The sequence below is a fragment of the Heliangelus exortis genome, chromosome 17, assembly GCF_036169615.1.
Source record: "Heliangelus exortis chromosome 17, bHelExo1.hap1, whole genome shotgun sequence".
NCBI classification, from domain to species: Eukaryota; Metazoa; Chordata; class Aves; order Apodiformes; family Trochilidae; genus Heliangelus; species Heliangelus exortis.
The window spans coordinates 10,454,173-10,478,888 of record NC_092438.1 but is presented as its reverse complement, the minus strand read 5'-3'; the positions used below and the strand labels follow the sequence as shown (position 1 = coordinate 10,478,888).

Genomic DNA, 24,716 nt, shown 5'->3' with positions numbered 1-24,716 from the left:
CAGCACTGGCTTGTTTTCTCAGGCTGATTTATAAGGATCAGTGGTTTTTAAAAATTATTATTAGGTATAGATTATCAAGCCTGTAACGATGGAATTTTTCTTCCTCTCTGGGTAGGTGGCTTCTAACACAGAGCATAGAGGAAAGGGTCAAGTAGAGCTTACAATGAATTTTATTTCTTCTCCACACAAAAGTGCTTCCAAATAACTTTGTCCCTGACTGAGCACGCCGAGTAGCTCACTTAAATCCCTTGCTGAGCTGAGCTGGACTTCCAGCTCCATTGCAATTATGCAGCTGCTTAAGTGCTTGGCTAAATCAGAGCCTCCCACCCACTCATCATCTCCAGGGTATTTCCAAATTATCCCCCAGCCTGGCCACATTTTGGGGCTGGGAGGGTGCAAACAATCCAGATTAGTCTGATTTCAGCAAGAACCTCCACGCTCAGGCTCAAGCTGGCCCCGCACAGCTCCAGCTCTGGCTGGGTTTTGCCTTCCCCAGGCACCTCCCAGGTCCCCTCTCCACACCAGGTTGCCTCGTTAAGTGTCTGCTTTTAATTTCTCTCAATCAAGAGCTGGGCCCAAGCAATTACATAATAACGAGCTATTCATCCAGAGGGAGAGCACGGATCTAGGTTAATTGGTCTGACAATTGAACCCAATCCTTTCTGGTTTTGCCCAGTTTTCCTTGTTTTTTTTCTCTCCTTCTGCAGGGTATCCGCAAAGCTCCCAGCCTCGTTAATTAAGAAGGTGATTTCACCCCGAGGGCTGTGTTGTTCTCCTCTCCCTCCTTCAAAAGCAAGAATAGAATAAAAGCAGCAAGAATTAGCTCGTTTGGGATGAAGCAACCACCTCTGAGCAGGACGAAGCTGGTTGGGTCTGACTGGGGTCAGGTGGCATTGAGCTGCTGCCTTTCTCCTGGGGCTTGGGGAAACAATGCTGCAGGGTGAAAGCAGGTGCTGAACCAGAAATGCTGCTCCTGGCATGTTCAAGGTATTCGACAGACACATTGCAAAGCTGGAGCTGGGAAGCACAGAGAAACTGCGGAGTCCCAAGGGCTGGTTGGGTGCTGGGTCGTGGCTGGGGCTGCAAAGCTGCAAATTTGAGGGGGGGAAATGAAAAAGGATTTGTGGCTGCTTGGGAAAATACAGCCCTAAAGGTTTGGGTGCTTCTGAAACCCTTTTAACCAACAAGCACTGCTGCAAATCCCCAGGCACAGAGGGTCTGATGACAGAGGGATGCTGCAACCTGGCATTGTGCCCCATGCCAGGCAGAGCAGAAATGAAGCTTTGCCCTTTTTTTTCTGGGCTCTTTGTGCATCTATTTACGAGCATCCAAAAGCAGGGACTCCAGACCCTAACCCATGCTGACCAGGGTGTGATGTTCTCCCAGGTTTCCTATCACCCAGACCTGTGGGCAGTTCCAGGCTCACTGTATGTGAAGGCAATGTAATGTATTTATACCTCTCTTTTCATAATCCGAAAAGCCCTGGGTAACCCAGAGATCAGTTTTGGACCAAGGAGATGCTGGAGTGGCAAGTTGATAGTCAAATGTGTTTTCTTGCAGGCTGGCATGTTTTGCAGAGGATAAACTTGCAGAGGAAGAACCTGTCTGGTATGAGCTGGTCCCCATCCTGGTGGAACCCCCAGCACACAAGGTGAGGATCCCCCTCACCCCCCCATTGCTGGGCAGAAGCCAGTTCCCAGCATCCACAGCTGCCCCTGCTGCATCTCTCAGCAGCTTTGGGAGTTTTCCTGAGTCTGCTGGCACTTTGAGGCCATCCCTGGGAGCTGCTGGATGACTGCCCACCACTAGCAGACAATTAGGTGCTTCCCAACTGGGGTTTCCACGGGGCTGGCATGATGGAAATGCACCATGGGCACCAAGCAGGTCACAGGGTTCCCGTGGGGCTTGGGCACAGCCAGCTATGTTTCCACAGCCCCTCAAGTGCTCTCATCTGATGTCCCACCAGCAGCCTCTCAGTTGCTGCTGTCAATCTCCCTTTTCTGGATCTTGAGAGACAAACTGTGGTTCCAGCCCTGCTGCCTGGGGGTGCTGAACACTGACTCTGGGACATGGAGGACTGGGTTGAACTGGACACAGATGCAGCCAAGGCAAGTTCCCCCCCAAAATCTGGCAAGTTAAAGTAGTATATATTGAGGGTGGGTCGGTTCTGGGAGAGGAACAGCACCATGTTCCCATGGCACCCTCTCCATTCTGGGAGCATCACCAACACCCAGCAGCCAAAGAGAAACAGGCAGGTGAGGGAGCTGGGGATGGGCTCAGGTGTCCATGGAAGTGGGGTGTGCAAGCTCAGCACCACAGGTGTCTGCCCAGAGAGGGGCCTGAGACCAGTGGCCTCCTCTATGGTGTATATTTATGGAGCTGGAGTCCTTGTGTCTGTGTCAGTGGCTGCAGGACACCAGAGCTGTAGGAAGTTGTGGTCAGAGCCTTCCCCTGGCTCCAGGACCGTGAGCTTGGAACCTCCAGGAAAGAGTTGCAGGAGGGGCATTGCAGTTTTTGGGGTTGGTGGGAAGAGCAGGCAAGGCTGCCTCATGCTGGGGGTTGCCAGTCCCAGTAGTGCAGCAGCAGCAGCAGCAGCATCTGTGAGCCCTGGCCCAGTAGCACCCATGGGCCTGGCCCCAGGGAGGGAGGCAGGGAGAGGGTGGCACACTCACGTCTAAACACAGCATGTTCCTTAAGCATGTTTGTTGTTAACAGTCACAAACAAACATTTTGTGGGATCTCTGCCAGGAGGATGGGCTTAATGTGTGTGGAGGACACGAGAAAGCTCATTCAGCCCATCACCGTGGGCTCTGATCTGGCCACCCCAGCACTGCTGGGGCAAGGGAAGCTTTATTGCTCCCGGGGGGCTGCATTACGTATGTCCTCGGGTAGAAACAGAGAAGCAAAGCCCATTAATCTTGCCAGGAGAGAAACCATTTTATGGTGCTGGGGCAGAAGGGAAGGGTGAGAGGAAACCACCAGAACAGGCTCAGTTCTGCCCCCTTTCTGCCTCCTGTAATTGTCTCCAACTTCAGGGTGAGTGGGAACAAAAACCACAGTAATGGCCCAGGTCCTTGGGGGATTTGGGGTTTGCAGGGACAGGTGGAAATGTCACAGCCCTGGGAGAGCTGAGGGGTCCCAGGAGGGAGCAGGGCAGCGCTGAGCAGGGAGCCATGGAGGGGGAATGCCCTGGGCTGCTGGGGGTCTGCAGCCTGCATTTTTTCCAGGGATATTTTTTACGTGGACCCTACAGACCCCCAGCTCATCTTATGACCCAGAAGCTTCTTATCCTTTTGCTCATCCTCTGCCCCATCTCTCTGGGGGGAGCAGTGAGCAGCTGGGTGAGCACTTTGCATTTCCCCAGCACCTGCAGCTGCTTTCTTGGTACCCCGGGGTGCTCCGGTTGGCCCTGGGTAATCTCGGTCCCCCGGGGCTGCTGTTCCCGGTGGGAGGGATGCGGAGGGAGGTGAGAGCCTAGGATGGGTTATCCAGGAGGGATGAGGGCTGGGGGGAGGCTTTGGAAGAGCCGAATCTCGCTCTGCAGCCGGGCTGGTTGCTGGGCTCTCTCACACACGATCGCACAGTCCCCTCTAGTGGATGTTTCTCCTTCATCGACACAGACTGCCCGGGGTGTGCAGGCAGTGCTGTGCTGTGCTCCAGAGCCTGGCCCTGGGCAATGAGCCCAGGGCACCATCCTGCTCCTCTCCCAAAATCAAGCAGCCCAGCCTAAAGGAAAGGTCTGTCCCGATGCACCATGGGCTGAGCCATTGCTGCCTCCCTCCCCTCCTGTGGATTTGGGTGGCATCTTCCCCCAGTCCCCTCCAGCCCATGACAGCCACAGCTCCTTTTATTGCTTCTCCTAATGGGAGACACATTTTATGCCTTTATTTATTAGAAGAGATCTTTAAGAAGCCAATCACTACCTAAACCCATCCCTATTTCTGCCCTCAGGGACTCTGTCACTGGGGGGTAATGGCACTGCTGGGGGCTGGTTTCAGGCTTTTTGGATACTGGTAACTCCCCCCCCCACCCATCCCCATGCAGAGGGCAGAGCAAAACTGCAAAACCCAAATGCTATTTTTAGAAAGTTGGGTGCCAATAAAACCCAGTGTTTATTCCAGTGCTCCTCATTGGCCTCAGTTTTATAGATGTGCATTTAAAAATCAAAGCATCTTCACAGGCTCAAAGGTTGAAAGGACTGCTCCATGGGGTGATGGAAGCCACCTTCCAGCCCTGAGCTTGGCAGCTGCAAACAGACCCCCAACCTACATGGGATTTCTGTGCGTTGAGTCAGAGCCTTATGCATGAGAATCTCCAGCTCTGCTTTCAAGTATATTTGGAGTGAGGCCACACGGTCATTCCAGCATCACACATCCCACCAAGGAGGAAAGATCAGCTTTGGGAGAAGATGGTTGGTTTGAGGAGCTGCTGTACTGATGTGCTGGCTCCAGTTTGGGCTTGAGGATGGGCTGCAAGAAGGCTCTGGAGAACTTGGGCAACTGATGTTTAAATGGTGCTGCTGGGAATGAAAACAGCTTGGACCCCACGAAGCCACCCTGGCTGCATGAAGGGGCTGGCAGTGGTGGGGCCAAGGGGTATAGGGTGCTCTGCAGCCAGAGCAGCTGCCCATGGTGCTCACTCACTGTCCCAGCTCCTCACCTGCAAACTCTCCAGCCAAGGAGGCTCCTGGCCAGGGAGCTGCATCCACTACACTGGAAATGCCTCCTGCAAATGCACCCCACCAACCCAACCCACCACCAAAGAAGCACACAGTGATATCAACAGAAAAAAACACATCTTTGTGGTGTGTAACACCCCCAAACCATGCTGTCTTTGTGCAATCAACCCAGTCCAAGTGACCTGGGCTTCATCCCTGGCTCTGCAGCAGCCGGGGAAGGCACAAGTTCAAAAGCAGCAACTTCAGAAGCCCATCCAGGTTCTGGACACAGTAGAGGGACAGCTGCTGCTGCTGAAATGGATTATTTGTTGGCTGTGTAGCTGTGAGCTCACATATTATTTTTTTTTTGCTGACGGGGGAGAGAGGGAAGGTAAGTCAAAGGCGTGAACACGCCATGCAGAGTGGCTGACACTGGCCAAGCCCTGGCTACCACCCCTGGCCATGGGGCTACATGTCCTAGTGGGGAATTACTCCTGCAGCCAGCAAGTCCTCAGGCTCAGAGAGCTTGTGGTGGGACACTGGACAGTGTGGGAGCAGGCAGGGGCCAGGGCTGGCCAGCAATGGCTGTGCTAAAGGCAGGGAGGGATGTCCAGCTCTCCCCAGCAGCTGGGATGTCTCTTCTTCAGGCAGAGGAGTTCTGGTGCTGCTGCTGGTGATAGATGGGTCACTGCAGTTCAAGGATGAGGCTGGTGCAGGGTCCAGGCAGGAGGAACAAGCCAAGCAGGGGAGAAAGTTCGTGGGCAAATCCATGCAAAAGGCATTATCCCTCTTGGAGCTGGCCCTGGGTCCAAACGCTCCCTTTTTCGGTGCCCGGGTGCAGGTTCCCAGCAGCACTGGCCACTGGCAGAGCTCAGCAAGCCCATCAGGGTTGTCTGGTTACAACCAAACTAAACCTGTGGTACAGCCTCTTGGGCAATTCTGATGGGCTCCAACAGTCTTTAACAGCAACGTTCCCCCCAGCTTCCTCCCTTGTGGTATGTGAGGATGGAAAAAGCATCCATGGCTGCAGCCGTGTCAATCCTTCACCAACACAACCCTCAGCATGACCTTGGGACACCTGTGGTGCTTTACCCACTTCTCAGCAATGCTGTAGTTTCTCCACCCAGCAGCATCTTCATGGGCAGCTCTGCACTGAAGGCTTTAGGATGCCCTGTGGCATCGACCGTTCCAGTGTCTGACCATGGTGGGATCCAGCACCTAGGATCTTCTGCGTGGAAGCTGGGTGTCTGGCAGATGAACACTCAAGAGCTTTCCCAGCAGGCTGATGTCAGACACTACAAAGAGGGAGATGGGGTGCCAGGCTGGCCTCACAGTGGGTGCAGACACAGCAGAGATGGTGGGAATTGTCCCCAGTTCTGCTTCTTGTCTCTTGCGGGCTGGGAGCAGCTCCCTGGGTCCAAGTAGCTGTTGCACTCTAGGTCCCCCTCCTCTTCCTCTTTCCAGCAGGAACAGCATCTGTCTGTCTGTCCATCTGTGGTTTCAGCCTTCAGGAGGACTCTGCAGGGACACAAGCAGGTGGCCACAGCCCTGGTGGCCTCAGGAGGGCAGGGTTTAGGTGTCCTGGCCGGGTGGCAGACGTTTGCTGTCCAGAATGGCTTTCCAGTCGTCAGTCCAGGACTGCAGCCGGCGGCTGGGGGGCTTCAGCTGCAGGTGCTTGTTGTGGCAGGCTGTGAAGAGCACATGCTCCCAGGTGGGGTTCAACTCAGCCCCTGCAAAGCAAGGAGAGAGGTCAGCTCTCTGGACAACATCTCAAGATGCAGAGGTTGACTTTACTCCAACCTGAGCAGCCTGCAGACACAAACGCCCTGACGAGAGCATAATCACCCAGGCAGGGACCAGCAGCCACCACCCCTGATGCCATCTGCCCCTTGGGGCTGTGTCTGGTCACTCCTGCCATGCTGCACTTACCAACTATATCGGGTCTGTCATCTATGAGCAGGTCAGCAGAAACCACCGTCTTGTCTCGTGTCAAAACGATCTGCTCAAGAAACTCGGGGCCAAAGTGCTTCTCCACCCAGGCATACTGGAAGGTGAGAGGCAAGTGGTGAGCACGGGCATGGAAGGGTGATGGATGGGGGCAGCAGCCCTGACCCTCACGCAGGGAGGACACCTCACTCAGTAGGTTCATCACTGGGAAGGATTTGGGTACTGCTGGAGCACGAGCTCTCTAAAAGCTGAAAAAGCTTTTGACATCATGATGTCAGTTTAAGGCATCAATTTTAAGACCAAGCACCACAGTGCAAAGCTGGGGCTTTAGAGCTGATTTGGGATGAAGAGTGGGGGACTCCACCTACTTATTCCTGGTGGGTTGCTCCCCCAGAGCATCTCAGGAGCAGTGAGCAGGGCAGCTCCAAGCACCGCAGCTCCACCGGTGGCAGAACTACAGCTCTGTGGAGATGCTCAGGAGCAAAACTTTTGGAGCAAGGAAATATCTCTGCTGTTTTACAGCTGGAGGCATGCACCAGGCAGCTTTCAGCAGGCAGTGTGGTGTGGGAGGGGAAGCTGGGGCTTCGGACCTGCTCACCTTCTCATAAGGGCAGTACCGGTACTTCTTGATGGGGCTTGTGCAGATGAACACATCGGTGCTGCCAGGAGGAGAGAAACAGGGGCAGAGTGTCATGCCATGGCCACACACACTGACCAGACCCTCAAGATGCCCCTGGCTGTCAAGTGCCTGAGCAGACTCCCAGCCACACACAGGTCAAGCCAGGCTGATTTAAGGTATTAATCCCTCATCTTGCAGGACCCCACACCCACAGCACACGCCTGTTCCCCCTGCCTGGCAGCAGAGAGCTGAAGGGAAGGGGCTGCACGTGGCTGATTTCTTTGGAAATTGCTCCAGGAGTCAAAGCCCTCTCTTTCCTCCCATGCTTGGTAGGTATTTTTACCACTGATGTTGTATTCAGCATTTCTGAAGAGAGGAGGATAAGCAAAGCCCCTGCTGCTCCCCTGTTTATTCCCCAATACCACGAGCAGGTTCCTACTCACTCTGCCAAATTTGCCATTTGCTTCACAGCTTCCACAGCCCCGGGGAGTGGGTCCAGCTCAATGAAGAAGTTTTTGGATTCCCAGATGCTGATGGCTTTCTCCTGTAAGGAGAAAGAGAGCAGTTACTGCACAGAGCTTCTGGCTACTCTTCCCCTTGCATCTGCATCTTTCCCCTTGCTTTGCTTATCTTTGCTGGATTGAATGCAAAACCCAAGAGGTTGTCCAGAACTGAATCAAACTCATCAAACTGATGCACATCTAGCACTTCCACATGGATCTGGCTGACAGGTCCTGGCAGAGCCCTGCTGTAACACACTGCTCTGCAGCCACAGATGCTGCCTGGCCTATTTGTCTCAATCAGATCACTTAAAATAGCAGCTGGGATGCTCTCATAGGAGGAGAAAATGTATTATAGGATGAACTACACGTTAGGATGAATGCAGATGATCTTCCTCAGGGATACCTGGGCAAGGTCTGCCAGGTAAATAGAACATCTCCAGGCAAGGGTTTGAAATACTGAGCATCCAGGTCAACAGCCAGGGTGCACTGGGAATGCAGAGAGAACAAAACTCTGGGACAGGGGCTGAGTCCAGGAGTTGCACGTGAAGGGTCCAGCACTGCTTTAAGGAACAGCATCCCCTGCACTCCTTCAAACAGGTAACATTTTTCAGCCACCAAGAAAAGCAATTGTTTTGCATGGGTGGCTTTCCAGAGGATCAGGGAAACATTCCAGCTCCAGCTGCTCTGCCTTACATCAGTGGGCAATGATGTTTTATTTTTAAGATACTGACTGTAGTTGCACAAGAGGCATCTGAGAAAGGTGGCCTGATGCAGCAAAGCACTTGAAACTCTGCTGAAGTGTTTTCTTCCAGCAAGGACTTCCGTAGCTATTCTGCTTCCACTTATGTCAAAAAGCATTTTGCAATCAAGCTCAATGGGGGAAGAACTGAGCTCATCTGGAAGCTCCCAGCACCAGAACAACTCCCTGCAGCTCTGCAGCCAGCACAATCTGCCCAGCAGATGGAAAAATCCCCCACCCCAGGAATCCCATGTGCCAGGCAAGACAGACCCTCAATTTCCCTCTTTATATCTCTCCCCATGAGCAATTTCCTTGCCCATCCTGGGCTCCCCATCCTTCCAGGTCTGTGTGCTTGCCATCTTGCTGAGCAGTTGTTTTCTCTTTCAGAGCTGGGAGCTTCAGCTTCTTGGACTCTTTGGCTCCTATTTTCTGGTCTGCTGCAGCAGGCTGATGGTGCTCTCTGACAAAGGGACAATGCAACAGCCCATGTGGCCATGGTCACAGAGTGACTCCTACTCTCTATCCCTGGGCTGAAACCACGGGGGAAATGGGGGCTGCCCTGAGGTCAGTTTGTGAAAGTTTTGCTACTTTCAGCCCAACTTTGTGGTGGGTTTATGTGATGGCTGCAGAGAGAAGATGAGCTCACTCAATTTAACCCATCCAAAGTAGTTAAGATCAAGAAAAATAAAAAGTTATCATGCATTACCCCTGCCAAACTTTTAGCACCTGCACGAATAACATCCTCCATTTCCCTTTCATCAGTCCCAGGGGAGAGGACACATTATTCCTTCAGTGGGAAACCCCTGGACATTCTTCACTGTGACTTCCTTGTTGCCATCATATCACTAATGACAAGAGTGCTTTTATTTGCAGTAACACCTCTCAGCTAGCACAACTGCAGCCCACAGATAAGACCACAGGCATCCCATCAAGATGGGAAACTTGTAGAAGCAGAAACTGACTTTCTGCAGCACTCAGCCTTTTGCTGAGTGATAAAGTACAACAGAAAGTGAGCTTCTGGTTTTTTGGCTTTAATTTTAAAACGAATACTATAGTCTTCAGGCATGGGAGGGCTTGGGGTTGTTTCAATTTTCAGTAAGCCTTCCCATGACCCATCAATTGCATGGTTTCCTCTCAACTTCTCTGCTGCATCCCACCCCTCACGTTGCTGTTGAGGAAGGAAATCCATCTAGGAACAACATCAATCCATGCAGCTTGGCTAAACTCGAGCCAGAAAAAACCCAGATATCCAATTTGGGGTATTTTAAAAAAGATGTTCTGGAAGATCCCCTTTCCTTACATCTATCCCCATCCATGCATGCAGGGAAAAAGAGACGTGCATGGAAAATGATGGATTTCTGGGGGGTGAAACACGGCTCGGAAGCCCTCCTGCATGCAGACCTCCACCTGGGTTTTGCTGGGACCTCCAGCCAGCACCCAGAGCCCTCCCCAGTGCTGCACCCACGAGCTCAGGGGCCAGTGGGTCCCTCAGGGCCGGCTGGAGGTCCAGCTGCACGGTTCCGAGACCCACGGGGGATGCGGACAGACTCACACGCAGCTCAGGTCCCAGGCGCCCGTATTGCTCCGACACCCAGAAGCCCCTCCGGTCCTCCAGGGCAATGTAGGGTTTGTCTGGGTACCTGGCCCTGAACTTCTTGAGGAAGCCTCCCTCGAAGTCAGCCAGCACCCCGTCCATGTCCACCAGCACCCGCAAAGCCCTGCGGGACCCCGCCGTGGGGTTGCCCACCCTGCCCAGCCCTGCCCAGGGGCTGCAGCGCCGAGGCCGTAGGTGCAAAAAGCAGCTCAGGAAAATCATGGTGGAGGGGGGACCAGGGGATGGATTGCCGGGGTTGGGGGGGGGGGGGGGGGGGATGTCTCAAGGCTTGGGAGGGGTAGGGGGGGGCTTTATTTCAAGCAGGCAAGCGCGTCCCCTCGCAGCAGCGGGAAGGAGCTGGGGGGGATGCGAAGGGGATGCAAAGGGGGGCAGGGGGGATGCAAAGACCCTTCCTCGCCCCCAGCGCCTCCTCCCCCTCCCCGCCCCATCCCTCCCTTGCAGCGAGCGCGGAGCGAAGCGGCGGCAGCAGCGGCGGCGGAGGGAGAGGGAAAGGGGGTACGGGAGGGAGGGAACCGGAGCTGCCCGGGACAAGCCGGTTCGCTCGCCCCGACCCGGCAGTGCAAAGCCCAGTTCCTCTTCCCGGTGCCTGAGAGAGCCCGGAACGGCGGAACCGCCTTAAAGCGGCACAAACACCCTGCGACAAGGCTGGGGGGGATCGGCCGCGTCCGCTCCATCCCCGCAACTAGGGGCACCGAGCCCCTGCCTCAGTTTCCCTGGTTCCCCCCTGCTGCTGGCCCCGTCTCTGCCTGGAGCAGGGTGGGGGTTTTGGGGGTGCAGATGTAAGAGGGTGATTTTTGGCGTAATATCCCCCCATTTCCAGCCCTTCGCATGAAAGGGAAACGCTCAGCGCGGGTTTTTTTTCACTCCCAGGTGACAGCTCGGTCCCCACGGGTGATGGGAACCCTTAGAAGACAATTCCCGGAGTCAAAAGAAGCGCTGAGAGCACAGGGTGAAGGTCTGTACGTTCAGACAGGATCAGAGATCACTCGGGTCAACAAAGGATGCGGGGATTAAAGCTATGGAAGAGGCGGGCGGGAGGCCCCCGAGGGGGGGAAATAACGGGATTAACCAACAGCCGAGCTGGGAAAGAGGAGATTTTTGGTCGACAGTAAAAAATACGTCGTTCTGGGTACCAAAATGCTTCATCTTTCCCTTCCAGGATGTTTTGCAGTTGAATATGTATCGTCCTTGTGTTCACCCAAAGGGCAAACGGAGCTGTGGTGATTTGGAGAAGGTCGCAGGGGGTGTGGAGGAAGGAGCAGAGCTGGCAGCCAAGGCTCTACATGATGGTAAATGTAAAAGTGAGGTTAGGAGGGAAAAAGCTGCGAAGTTTCAAGCCTGCAGTGTGCTTTGACGTGCACTGGAGGCAGGGTTGGGAATTCAGCCGAACTTGACGCTTCCCACCCCCAGCAAGGGAGTAAAACCATCACATTTACACGAGAGACAGAAAAGTTTCCTTCTTTTCGTGATTTATTGATGAATTCTCGGGCTGGGAGCAGCGTGAATTTCTCCCCACTTTATAAATTCACCTCTAATAAACGCTGCTATTTATTTAAAACCACTTCGGGTGAATGAAGAATGCAAATCCTATTCCTTGAGATTAGGGCGAATATGACACAGAATACGGCCCGGCCACTTTACTATCCCCTTCAAAGGGGAATAAAAGGATTGAAACCTCGTATAACGCAGCCGTTCAGGGCCCTATGGGGCGGGCTGTGAAATGACGCAATCATGACGCCACCAAACCCTCCCCTTATTCCTCAAATCCTGCTGAGTCACCGCTTCTCCCTCTCTCCGAGAGGGCCCCTCCGCTTGCGCGCTTGAAACGCGGGAGGCATCGTCGCTTCCGGGAGGGCTGCGGCGGTTACCATAGCGACGGGGGGCTCTTCTCGCGAGAGGAGGAAGAGGAGGGGGCCTCCTGATTGGCTGGCGGGATGTTTCCCGCGCACCGCCCCTCCCATCTCTCGCCCCGCCCCTCAGCGCGCGCGGCCGCGGCGCCAGCCGCCAAGATGGCGTCGGCCCTGGAGCAGTTCGTCAACAGCGTCCGGCAGCTCTCGGCCCAAGGTGACCGTGAGGGAAAGGAAACAAAGGGAGAACGGCGTCTAAGGCCCGGGCGGTGGTTGGGGAGACAGCGGGGTTTGAAGGAGAGGCGGCCGGGGGGAGGGCGGAAGGCCACCCGTGCGGCTGGGGAGGGCGGGCCGGGGCCTGCCCCCTCATAGCGCTCTCCCTGAGGCGCGGGTTCTGCGAGTCCTGGGGCGCTGAGGTGGGGGCTCGTGGTGGGGTTTCTCGGTGGGGTTTCTCGGTGGGGTTTGGCCACCGCTGGGCTGACGCGGTCGTGAAGGGGTGGCTGTGCCCTTCACGGTGCTCCTCGCTTCATCCCGCAGGGCAGAGCCAGGGAGTGGGTTTCTCGGGTCGGTGGAGTGAAGCCGGCCAAAATCTGAGCCTTGGAAATCAAAGGGGAGGAGCGGGCATCACAGGGATCTGAACTGGCCTTATAGAGCTCTGGTTGTCGCCGAACTGATGAGCCTGCGAGTTGTGGCAGGGGTTTTAAAATACGTTTTAGAAATGCTGGTCCTTGGGGACAGAGTAGACCACAGAGTCCTGCCTTACCATGGAAGTGTGTGATGGGAGACCTGAGCTGTCAGAACCAAGTGTTTTAATAACTAATTTAGGATTTTTCACTTTCATCGCCACACTCTTAATTTTCCCGTGTGTGGCCACAGGATTTCCCAGTTCTTGAACTCTCTACGTTGATGCTCCTTAAAATGTGTCATGAGTATTTCTCTGCATGGGATGTTTGCTCCCTAGAACTGATGAGAAATTGATGGTTTTCTCTGTGGCTCCAGGCTTTATCTCTGGCAGTTAATTTTGGGTGAAATTGCAACTTGCTATGGTTCAACTTAGTAAATACAGAGTATTTTTACTAGAGGTAGCAGATACAGGAGACAAATTATACCTGCAAGGTGTGGGTTCCAACCAGATGAAAGCTGACACTTTGTATGCGTGTCAAGCTGGAGAACTTTTTTATTACATGGTTTTGTGAATGCAAAAGGTTGAAGGGGAAACTGGGTGACTTCATGGAAATTCTCCCTTTAGGGAAGAGCCAGACAGACATTTTCTGTGAGAAAATAAATCTAGGCACCAGACAGGCTGCTGGAGGTTGGGAGAGCACGTGGTGGTGGTGCTGCTGGTTTCTGTTGATCAGAATTTGCCTGCGTGGGAGGTTAAACAAATGGACATTTAGTTGGTCCTCATGGGGGCTTTTCTACTTTGAGTTTAGGTTGTTCAGTGGGGGTTTGTGGGCAGAGGGTTGTTTGGGGGGGATTTTGCATTATTTTTTTAGGGGAATGCTAAGTGGTAGCTGGACAATGGGTGGATTTCTTGACAAAAGGGATTGCAGTGCTTGGATCAAGCCACAGATGATTTTACAAGTCTGTTTCCTTTCCACCTAGAGTTTTAATTCTGTGTGGAGAGATCAGTTCTGGGGACAGGTTTCTGGAGTTCCTGGGCTCTGGTTCCCCATTTGGAACTTGTGATGCTGCTGTTACTTCAAAGCTAAAGTTTCATTGCCAAGGCTTTTTTTTTTTTCAAAGGCAAAGGTCAGAGAGTTGAGAGTAGTGGTGATCTCTCTGAACAGAGCCACAATTTTTCATTTTCTGAAGATTTTTGTGAGGCTGACAGAACCTTGGTTGGTTTTCTCTCCAACCTGCAAGGATTGAGCATCAAACCAACACTCTGTGTCAGAATTACATGGTTTTAATTAAAGTAATTGCAGAGGGAAGACTTTGAAAGCAGTTTGTGCTAATCAGTCTGCTTTCTTTAAGGCTTTTTGGCCTTACTGTGTGTTTGTAATTCAAGATAGGTGCTTTGCATGCTGTGTTCATGGCTCATGACAAGGAGAATAACGTGGGAGTTCTAATTACACCAAGTAAATTTAAAAGCAGATTTAAAAAAATACTTTTTAAAATCCTTAAAATGTCGTCTTTAAAAAAAAAATACATACAAGGAGACCTGAGAAGTGGACAAGACACTTGAAATGCAGCAGAGAGGTAAATTCTCTGGCTGGTACAACTTTTTTCTTCAGGTTATGTAGGGCAGGAGGTGTAATGAAGTGTGGGAACACACGAGTGTTCTCTAATTAGGGTTTGCCAATGCTGTTTTGTATTTCAGGGCAAATGACCCAGCTTTGTGAGCTAATCAATAAAAGTGGAGAACTCCTAGCAAAAAATCTTTCCCATCTGGATACAGTGCTCGGAGCCCTGGATGTGCAGGAACACTCCTTAGGTGTTCTTGCTGTCTTGTAAGTGTTGCTTTCTTTTAATTAAATATTAGTTATACTTCAGGCAGTGTGCTGAATTGTCAAGCAGATGTTTTTCTTTTGGACATAAATGTTTTCAATCTGCATTTCTTAGGTTGATGAATAATTTTCTTCAGATTCTTATTGTAGTTGTTGGGTATAATACAGATAATACAGAATTGCCTTGGTGGGGGCAGGATATTTGGCCCTGAGGCTCAGACTTGTTTCTAGCTTGTACCTAACCCCAAGTTAAGAGTCCACAGGTTCTACTGTTACTTTCAAGTTCTCCTTTGGAGGAGATATTAGAGTTCCAGTATTTGTTCTGCTACTCTTTTGGGAAAAAAACCCACCAAACTAATATATAGAGATAAGGGACTTAATACTACAATTCTCTAGCATCTCATGAAAAAGCAGTGTGGAATTTGCAAAAACCAGGGCATCAGTACTGTGTTAGCAGGAGAATCCTATCATGGGGTACATGAAAGCAGTCATTCTAAGAGGTGAAGGAAGGAAGTTAACTTTATGGGAAATTAAATGTAAAATGTATTATTTGAGAGGATGTTATCAGTGGAGTAGACAAGAAAATTCTCCTGACTGAAATGTGGCCTGGCAAACTCTTACTCTGGTGGAGTAAGACTCTGAGGAGACAAGGAGGTGCTGGCAGCACTTGGGCAGAACCAAGCCTAGAGGGGAAGGACAGCTCCTGATCTGGGTGGGATGTTTCCTGTCAGGAGATGCAAGTCTGAGAATTTAATGGTTGACAAATCTTGAGCACATTCCAGCAAAAGGTGGCTGCAGTGTCCAGAGAGGGTGTATAGCTGAGTGTTACCCTTGTTAGCCAGTGTTTCTGTTATGATTGTAACTGTTGTATCAGATGAAATGAAATGATCTTTATTCATCATAGATGGTTCTAAATTGAGCTTTGCACTTGAGTGAGAGTGGGGGTGTGGAGGGAAAGAATATTATCAAATGTTGTGCAGCTCCTGAGGAAGCTGCACACCATCTGTCATAAACACATCAGATTTGTTTGCAAGCATCTACATGAATCTGCAGAGACTTCCCAATAAAGATGGAGCTTTTTTATTAAAATCCAAATGTTAAGTGCTAAACCTTTTGTTTGTTTGGCTTTTTTTTTTTTTTTTTTTTAGGTTTGTGAAGTTTTCTATGCCCAGCATCCCTGACTTCGAAACGTTATTCTCACAGGTGCAGCTTTTTATCAGCACTTGTAATGGGGAACACATTAGATATGCAACAGACACTTGTAAGTTCAGCTTATGATCAGAATTTATGGTGTGTTTTTTTAAAAATAATTTGATATTGATTTTTTATTGTGCTGTTTTTTACTTCATTTAGTTGCTGGCCTGTGCCACCAGTTAACAAATGCCCTTGTGGAGAGAAAACAGGTGAGCAAGTACCATCTAGTACAAATAAGCTTTCTGCATGTTCATGCTCTTAAAAGGGGGACATATCCAGGCTCTTACTCACTTTGTAAATATTTGCCACAAACTTCAAGTTAGGTATTTTTGTGCATCTTCTTACTTTTTACATTTACTGACAGGTAATGTACCTAAACCAAGATCTTAAGATTTCTTTAAGGCAAATGTAAGGAAGATAAATTTACTGGGAGGAGAGTCACCTGGAAATGTGCTCTCTCACACAGACTAGAAAATCTGTAGTACCAAGAGTGTTCTGCAGGCAAAGTGTGTGAGTAGGAGAGAGCTGCAAAAATTTATTAGCTCCAGTGAGTCAGTGATACTAATTTCAGTGTTATTCTCACCAGTCTTATGTAATGTCCTTCATGAACTGCTTTAAAATGTAAAGGAAATGTGATTAAGAAATATTTGACCAATCTTTTTATTCCTAAGACACTGACTTTTTCAGGCCATTTTAGTGAAATCCAGCCTGAAATAGAAAGAGAGCTCAAGTCTGGTCTAAGTGGAAGAAGGTGAGAACTTGCCTTGGCTGTTTGGTGGGAGTTTAAATGGCCCCATAGAGCCAAGAAGGTTTTCATGTTGATAGGAATTCCTGACCAGGCTGGCTTTGTGCAGCAGCATTGATAATTTTATTTAGATTATCAGGAGAAAAATGTATAGCCAAGGGTAATTTGATTTTCTGAGAGGCTGCGGCATCCTACAAAAAGGGAACCTCAAGTTAACCATTACTTAATGGAACCTGTCAATTAGTGTTATTTTTCATTTGTAAGTGTCAACATAAGATCCAATGTGCTGCCATCTATGAGAAATTATCTGAAAGAGATGTAATTTCTGACAGCCCCTGCGAGGAATTAGCATTCTCAGACAAGCCATAGACAAGATGCAGATGAACACAAACCAGCTGACCTCAATACACGCAGATCTCTGCCAGGTAAGAGGAGCAGAAGGACTTTTTTGTGAGAGAAAAAAGCTTATAAAAATACCTATAACTCTTTGAGGAAATGCAGATCCACATTGCAATGTGGATGTGGTTTTAACTGTTGGGTTTTTTTTAAAGTAATAACATACACTGAAGTGAAAGCCTATTCTGATAATTTTAAAGGCTTGGTGCATGTCCCCAGATCTTTGGTTTTGTTGGTGACTTCTCAAAGTCGTTTGACATCCCTTCTCTCTGGGCTGAAAGTCACACACAGCTTCTCTTAGGCAGTCTGAGTGTAATATCCAGACACTGTTTGCTCAAGTTTGACAAAAGGCAAGTTTGTCTCAGTGTCTTTGGCCTGAATTTGCACTTCTGTCTCATTCTTGGCTCCTGGGAGTTTGGGTTGGACAGGAGTGTGTAGTGCAATATTATTTAGTTCTGCCAGCACAGTAGTTTGTAAGGTCTGGAGTTCCCAGCAGCTTTGTCAGAATCTCATTTCTTTAGGGTTCAGATAACTTACAACAGTTTGCAATCAGTGATAAAGGTTTTCCAAATATCATTATACAACAAATAATCCCTGTTACAGCACTGCTGAGATCCACTGTTTGTTTGGTTTTTTCCTCTTGGGGAAGGGAGGTGTATGAACAGTGCTGGGTGTACTTAGTTTCAACTTCATGATGGAAATGCAAATGAAAATGGCTGATTTATGACAATTTGGTTTATTTTCTTGATTTTCTTGCAGCTCTGTTTGTTAGCAAAATGCTTTAAACCTGCCCTCCCCTATCTAGATGTGGACATGATGGATATTTGTAAAGAGAATGGGGCATATGATGCAAAGCACTTTTTATGTTACTACTACTATGGTGGGATGATATACACTGGGCTAAAGAACTTTGAAAGAGCACTCTACTTTTATGAACAGGTAACTTGAAATAAAACAGTAACTCTGAAGTCTGATCAGTTGAAAGGCCAAAATAATGTGTGACAGTGCTTGGAGAACATCTCAGCTTTGAATTGCTACCAAGGGTAGCACTAAATGCTGTGCAACTAACCAAGTACAAACAGCCTCCAATTATTTTCATCCTTAACTGTATAATTCTCCTGATATCACTCTACTAACAGACCTTCAGTGCTGCTCATCATTCCTGTAGGTTTTGTTTTATCATGGTGTTACTTAAAACCTGATTTGTGTTCTGGATTTGCTCTTCTATGAAAGGTGCAGCCTGAGTGCTGCTCCTTAGTGAAGTGAAATAGGAAGCCAGCAATCTTTAGAGGTGTTTTCCTTTAAGGATATCTGTAACTGTTGGATCATGAAGCTGTGCAATGCAAAGGTTGATGTTAAATTTATCTTGCTATAAATATTTTTCAGATGCCTGCTGATTACTGCTGGCCTAGAAACAGTCTGCAGGCTGATACTCACACACTGGGTGTTCTTAAAGAAAAAAACTCAGTGGTTTTGCAAAGACCTTTGCTAATTTGATGAGAGAGGTTACACTCCCTCGAGTTTATGACAATATTTACTGCTTTTACTTTCTCTGTGAAAGAAGATTGCAAAATTGGGAAAACTGTATAGGAAATGCTGTCAAATGTGCAAAAAAGCTGCTGCAACTTTTTTGTTTTCTTTAACCAAACCTGACCTCTTGAGTAACAAGTGGTATCACAGTAAACAAACATTCCTCTTCCCTGTTCTGCAGACCTCTTTCAGCATACTTAAATGTTGGATCTGATGATGCTTTATAAAATCTCTTTAAGGATCTGTATAAATCCAGATCACTCCTGGTAACAAGTAGGTAGAGGTGCTTTCTAGCACAACTTTTGGTATATACCAAGGAAAGAAGTTTTGATCTTAGCAGGGTTATTTTAAGGAAGGTGTCACCGTTACAGGATATGTTTTGAGTAGCTTGTATAGAGTTTATTTTTTAGGGCATTTTTTCATAATTCATTTTGACACAAGTTAGTTAAGCTTCAGATGCTCACAGGTGAGACTCAGATGTCATTTTATCATTTCTGCATGCAGATTTAGACTGAGAATTTTGTTAATGCAGCAGCAGCTACCATTTTTTGTAGATTCAAAAAGAATCTACAAGTAAGTATACTAAATTTCTGTTCCATTTCTTTCTTTCTTGCTCAGGCAATAACTACTCCAGCCATGGCAGTCAGTCACATTATGTTGGAATCATATAAAAAATATATTCTAGTTTCTTTGATACTACTTGGCAAAGTCCAGCAGCTACCAAAATACACTTCCCAGATAGTTGGTAGATTCATTAAGGTAAGTCTTGTGTACACAGCTAAATAACAGAAGAACAAAGCAGAATTTGTAGATTGTTTTGTTGTACTCTCACTCAGTGGTACTGTTTAACATTGCAGATCATGGGAAATAATGCACAATGTGTCAGAGTGCAAATCTCTTGCTGCCTTTCTAGTGTACAATAGCTGAAGATTGTGTGGCAACCTCTGCACCTCTTACAAACAAACTGGATTTTTAATACTGGAGACAAAGATTTTTAAAATTAAATTTGAAAAAACCTCCAGGGCTAATTAGTGCTGACCAGTATTCTTTTCATTGGTCCTGCACATCTCTTGACAGAATTTTATTTTGGAAATCAAACAAAACTCACATCTCCCTGGGCTTTCCACATGCAGTGTCCTTCTTTATCAGGGAGGGAGATTAGTAGAGAGCATCTCTCATTTGTATTAAACTGTGACCCTTTGTAAAAACATTCAACCTGTAACTTCATTTGGTTGAAATACAAAATGCTAAATTGTTTTTGGAATAAACTCTGGCTTAGTGAAGAATAAAAGTTTCTGGAAAAGCTGCAAGTTTGGAGTCTGTAGGGATTCTGATTATGAAGTGTAGGCTGGGAGATAAAACTGCTGGCTAGAGTTCTGCTCCTAGGTAAATAACACTTTTAAAAGTTCTAACTTCACACAGAGTTTGTTGATTTGTGAGGAAGATCTTTAAGAGTTAAAAAAAATCTTATAATTTCCCATAGCAATAGACAAACTCAAACAATTGCCATTTTAAACCAGTTTGGCTGAACTGGTCACCATTGCTGTGTGGGCATCACAGAATTTTTTATGAGAAATCCTTGAGCTACTTAAATTTACTTTTACAGCTTTTAATATTGACACGGTGAATAGGATTAGTGAGGCTGGTTGAACACTGTGTTCTTTAAAAAGGGTTCTCATTTTTCTACTTGCAGCCCCTTAGCAATGCCTACCATGAATTAGCACAAGTTTATTCAACCAATAAACCTTCAGAGCTTCGAAATCTGGTGAACAAACACAGTGAAACATTCACAAGGGATAACAACATGGGGCTGGTGAAGCAGTGCTTGTCATCTCTCTACAAAAAGAATATTCAGAGGCTAACCAAGGTAAGAGTGTCAGGGGCTTGTTTTGCTGAGAAACTGTGATTTTTTTTTTTTCTCCGAGGAGTGTGTCTCTGAAATAGATGCAATTCAGTGCAAAATCATGTCACAGAGAAATGCCTCCAACTGGGATCTGTCTCCCTGAAACAAGTGAGACTAAAGTGCTCTGTATAGAAAACCAACTCAGTTGGCTACTTATGCATTGTTTAAAAGGTGGATCAATGCCTCTATCAGAGGGGTTTGCCTGTGAGGTTTTCCTTCATGGTCAAAGTTATTAGCAGGGCTACCCAATAATCTTCATTTTTCATTCAGAAAACAAGAGACCTGAACTTTGCAGGCTTCTTCATTAGAGAAGAGTGAACAGGAGAGATTTTGCAAGTGTCTGAAGAAAGAGGAAAACCAGAAGCAGGGGACTGACTTGCTCCTTCAGCTGAGAGTTTCAGTATAATCCTTAAAGATCATCAGTGGGAAGCTCTTTTTTAGCAAGCTCGTATTATGTCTGTTACCTTGGAAAGAATGCAGGACGTCCATCTCCTGAAGGAACTTCAAGGAATTTGAAGTCACCTTTTTAGTGTAGAAAGTTGGGGGAAAAGTTTGGACCCGGTCAGGTCTGTTTTGGGGGGAAAAAAGGCATTTGCAGAAGGGGAGCAGATGTGCAGAGTAACAAATTAATGTCTGTGGAGGAAGAACTGACTCCAGTGTCTTGCTGCTTTTATAAGTGAGAAGCAAGTGTTCTGCTTGTGTTTTCCTGTTGGACTCCAAAATTAAGAGTGCTTAGGTCATGTAGGGTTGATGGAGAAAGTTCCTGGCATCTGGTTTTAATTTTTCAATACTTTCTAAATTTCAGACATTTTTAACATTGTCATTACAAGACATGGCAAGTCGAGTGCAGTTATCTGGGCCCCAAGAAGCAGAAAAATACGTCCTTCACATGGTAAGATTTGCTAAACTATCCAAATTTAAAAACTGACACAGTGTAACTGACCCAGCTGACCCTCTCTGGAGTATTTGGGTTGGCACTGCATGTTCTGAATGGCTGAAGAATTGTTTGGAGGGACTGTCAGTCTGTTTTGGTGTTGGGGCTGTCCTCAAAAAAAATCTTAAAGGATATTCTCTGCCTGCAATAAGGCATCCTGGAACACTGGAGCAGCTTGCCCAGAAAGGTTATGGTTGCCTCAACCCTGGAAGTGTTGAAGACCAGGTTGGATGGGGTTGGAACTAGGTGATCTTTAAGGTCCCTTCCAGCCCAAACCATCTTGTGATTCTGTGATCATTTGTCTTTGGGAAGCTGTTAGGAAATAAAAGGCAAACAAAGATGATTCCATGAGGAGTCTGTGTTGTAGTTACCTGAAATTCTGTTCTTAGTGATACTTTGCATTAAATCCTCTTTCATTGCAGATAGAAGATGGTGAAATCTTTGCAAGTATTAATCAGAAAGATGGTATGGTCTGTTTCCATGATAATCCTGAAAAATACAACAATCCAGCTATGCTTCATAACATTGATCAGGAGGTAAATTTTTAAAGATATTTAACTGCATTTGGAATTCCTACCTCAGTCTGTAATCAGAGAGCTGCTGGGAGAAGCCAGTATAGAGAATTTAAATGTAGAGATTTAGGACTATGAATCGTTATTTAATTGTTTCACAGTTCTGGTATTTAAAGGTTTTAGTTTGATAGTCACTGTCAATGCATTTCCCATTTTATCTTCTGTACAGCTTGAGATGTTTCACTAGAATGACTGCTTGAGGATGATGATGATGGGGAGGTTCCTTTAACTGAGCAGCTTAAGAGTTTTGGGCTTGAGGTTCTCTTCCAGTGTCTGTCAGTAACCTGCCTGTAGCTTGAGGTGTTTGTTCCACATGGGACTGTCTGTTGGTGACATGAGAGGATTCTTAGGAAGACATGGATGCAGATAAGGAAATAAAAGAATGTTTGGGAGATGAGGGAAGAGAACATTTGTGATGGGAAAAGTGACAGGTTCTACACAGCATAGCTGTGAAATACATTGAAGATCAGGTTCAAGCTGGACAAAGCAATCAATTTAATCTCTGTTTTTTAAGATGCTGAAATGTATAGAGCTTGATGAACGACTGAAAGCCATGGATCAAGAGATCACTGTGAACCCTCAGTTTGTGCAGAAGGTGGGTGATTCAGTGTCTTGTGGATTTTCAGTGGGGTGAGGAGGTGTTGCACTGCCTGTCAGTTTTCACACTTAATAACTGCACGGTGATGCAGTACATGCATAGACATGCTCTAAACCCAAAAGGAAGTGCATGTGATTCCATATGCACTTTATTTTCCTACCTGCTGGCTTCAAAGAAGTGTCTCAAAGGTAAACCTGCTTTTGAAAAGAAATAACTCTCTCCCTTACAGAGTATGGGCTCTCAAGAAGATGACTCAGGGACCAAACCATCCAGTTATTCCTGAAATTTGTGTTGCTCACCACTCCGCTTTCAAGTAAAAGCTTACGAAAGAGTCACGCCTGGAATGGGGCATTGAGGAGTTCCACGAAGAGAGCAGAGAGAACTGAGCTTTGCTTTTCACCTGGACATTAAGAAAATAAAAGAACACCCTCTCAGTACTGTATAATATCAGAAATATTCTCTGCAAAGAAAAAGGAAATCTCAAAAGAAACTTAAGTCTGTTGTGGATTTATTTATCTTCAGATTAACATCGTTAAGGCATTAAATAATCTACCTTTTGTTTTAAAGGGTTTGAATGTTGCTGTGTTTCTGTAGCAGTCCTTTTTTCTTTTCTGCAAAAACAAAAGTGTTATTCAGGGAAGAATACAAATGAGAGTTGGTTCACTTGAAGGATAATTACTGGTTCATTATTGTGTGTTTAAAGTTGGCTCAAAGTGCAGATTTATCATATGTGTGGTGCAAGGAGAGGGGTGGAGTTTCAGTAAATTCTGATTTGCATATGCCCATTAACTAATGAAATGAGAACTCTGCTCTTCCCAGAAGGAGGAGCAGCTCTGCTGAAAAGCAGAAATCACTGTAGGGAATCCATATGTGACAGCTATTTATTATTTTAAGTTTCTGGTACAAAATACTGCCTAGTAACATTTGCTATTAGATCAAAAATTTAGTAGACCTAAATAAAAGGTTGTTTGGAAGATCATAGTATTCTGGAGAGTTCTAGATAGGAAGTTGTTTACACTGAAAGAAATTTTAATATTTGTCCTTATATAACTGGCATGAAGGTGTTGAACAGGCTAATACTTTTCTGTGGTGGAAATCAGTTTAAGTGAAGGCCATGCTATAGAATTTTGTTTCTGAAGCAAATCAACATGGAACATAAATAGAATTCTGTACAGCTGTCAAAATGCAGGACTTTATTTGGAGACAATGTGCTGGAATGCTGCCTGGTTTTTAATTCACTATTTTAAACATAAAAACTGTGGTGTCGGATTTTTTTTTTTGCAGTGCTTCACTCCTTGAATCCAATGGGCTCTATAATTTTTTTCTTGTAACTCTCATGTACCTGAAGATTCTCACTGTTCAAACACCTCTGAAACACTTCATGTCAATGCAAATCTTTTGCTATCAGGCATAAATATTCCTGTTCTTGTGTCAGAATGCAAGAAGCTCAGCATTCAGTGCTTCCTACTTAAACACCTGACCAGGAGCTGCTTGTTACTGCCAGCCTGGCAGCTTTTCTTCAGGAGCCTAGGTGGGAGTTGTGTTTCTGGCTCTTTCTCTGTCCAGTTTGTATGTGTTGAGCTCAGCTGAAAATTCTCCATTTGTGCTTCCAGTGCTGGTTACAGAGCTGTTGGTGTTTTCACTTCAAATCGGTTCTCCTGTGCAGCACTGTGCTTTCTAGGAGGAGGGAAGTGTCTGCAGGTTGTTCTCCAGGTGGTGAGTGACATCTTTAGATGTGTAAAATAGTTGTGTTGGACACTTGGTCCATAGTGTTGGTAGCTCACCACTGAGTATTTGTGCTTCCTGTCAGAGACTTCCAGATCTGAAGGCAACTTTTACACCCGATCTTACAGCAAAATCCTGAGGGTTGTTTTTTTTGTTGTTGTTTTGTCTTCTTCATTTTGTTTTTTCCATAACTTGCCTTACCAGTCTTGTCATTAAAGACATTTTTTTCCCTAGCTAATCCTGCAGTGATTTCAGTGCTGAATATGTTTTCCTCTGGTACTGTGGAAGTGTTAAAACAGTAGCTTAGCAGTGCTGTGGGCTCAGGCACAAAGCTGGGCTGTCCAGGTGTTTACAGCCATGTCTGGCAGTCACAGAAAAGACTGGAATGAGTAACCCCAAACTGCCACCTCTACAGAAATGTGGCTGGCTTGCCTGTCCTTGCTGAGGGGGGAGTGTGTGCAGGATGCTTTCATGAAGTTGGAGAAGAACCAGAGGTTCTCTTTCACAGTGGTTGAGCTTTCACACCCCAATTTCCTACTGGGGATTGTGGACTTGACTGCTGGGAGCTGCAGGATGGTTTGGTATCTCTAGAGTTGGAAACAAACAAGTGCAGCAGGCAAAAGCTACATTTTCTCTCCTCTTTGGCCTAAAGTAGATAAAATAAATCCATACTACACATCAAAAGGATGGTGGAAATAGCTATGTTCTAAATGATGTAAATTCACTACTTTTCATAATCTGA

General features: G+C 47.2%; 2 protein-coding genes and 2 long non-coding RNA genes across 6 annotated transcripts; 3 read left to right on the top strand and 1 right to left on the bottom strand.

Annotated features, from left to right (window-relative positions):
- The first annotated feature begins 357 nt into the window (after positions 1 to 357).
- Positions 358 to 3,621, top strand: LOC139804308 (uncharacterized). The gene is made up of 3 exons (XR_011729333.1): positions 358 to 987; positions 1,561 to 1,651; positions 1,970 to 3,621. It is a non-coding gene; the product is annotated as an uncharacterized lncRNA (long non-coding RNA).
- A 1,157-nt stretch (positions 3,622 to 4,778) lies between these two features.
- On the bottom strand, positions 4,779 to 10,516 carry NT5M (5',3'-nucleotidase, mitochondrial). Its single transcript, XM_071761412.1, has 5 exons — positions 10,018 to 10,516; positions 7,667 to 7,767; positions 7,203 to 7,263; positions 6,587 to 6,701; positions 4,779 to 6,387 (listed from the first exon to the last, which is right to left on the bottom strand). Exons 1-5 carry the CDS (start codon positions 10,279 to 10,281, stop codon positions 6,230 to 6,232), a joined length of 699 nt encoding a protein of 232 aa, XP_071617513.1. The 5' UTR covers positions 10,282 to 10,516; the 3' UTR covers positions 4,779 to 6,229.
- A 388-nt stretch (positions 10,517 to 10,904) lies between these two features.
- On the top strand, positions 10,905 to 11,641 carry LOC139804307 (uncharacterized). The gene is made up of 2 exons (XR_011729332.1): positions 10,905 to 11,035; positions 11,240 to 11,641. It is a non-coding gene; the product is annotated as an uncharacterized lncRNA (long non-coding RNA).
- Positions 11,642 to 11,988: 347 nt separating this feature from the next.
- On the top strand, positions 11,989 to 23,521 carry COPS3 (COP9 signalosome subunit 3). 3 transcript variants are annotated; one of them, XM_071761408.1, is made up of 12 exons: positions 11,989 to 12,144; positions 14,251 to 14,380; positions 15,526 to 15,638; positions 15,731 to 15,780; positions 16,649 to 16,741; positions 17,472 to 17,651; positions 18,861 to 19,001; positions 19,936 to 20,109; positions 20,951 to 21,037; positions 21,502 to 21,615; positions 22,166 to 22,246; positions 22,479 to 23,521. In XM_071761408.1, exons 1-12 carry the CDS (start codon positions 12,015 to 12,017, stop codon positions 22,530 to 22,532), a joined length of 1,347 nt encoding a protein of 448 aa, XP_071617509.1. In that variant the 5' UTR covers positions 11,989 to 12,014; the 3' UTR covers positions 22,533 to 23,521. The 3 variants fall into 3 exon arrangements, with proteins under 3 accessions (XP_071617509.1, XP_071617511.1, XP_071617510.1); XM_071761410.1 differs by having other exon boundaries at positions 16,581 to 16,741; XM_071761409.1 differs by lacking the exon at positions 16,649 to 16,741.
- Positions 23,522 to 24,716: the final 1,195 nt, after the last annotated feature.

Coding starts and splice junctions, on each gene's coding strand:
- NT5M (XM_071761412.1), bottom strand. CDS start 10,281: ATGATTTTCCTGAGCTGCTTTTTGCACCTACGGCCTCGGCGCTGCAGC. Junction 7,264..7,666: donor CAAATGGCAAATTTGGCAGA/GTGAGTAGGAAC, acceptor TCCTCCTGGCAG/CACCGATGTGTTCATCTGCA. Junction 6,388..6,586: donor TGACAGACCCGATATAGTTG/GTAAGTGCAGCA, acceptor CTTGCTTTGCAG/GGGCTGAGTTGAACCCCACC.
- COPS3 (XM_071761408.1), top strand. CDS start 12,015: ATGTTTCCCGCGCACCGCCCCTCCCATCTCTCGCCCCGCCCCTCAGCG. Junction 16,742..17,471: donor TACACGCAGATCTCTGCCAG/GTAAGAGGAGCA, acceptor ATTTTCTTGCAG/CTCTGTTTGTTAGCAAAATG. Junction 20,110..20,950: donor ATATTCAGAGGCTAACCAAG/GTAAGAGTGTCA, acceptor TCTAAATTTCAG/ACATTTTTAACATTGTCATT.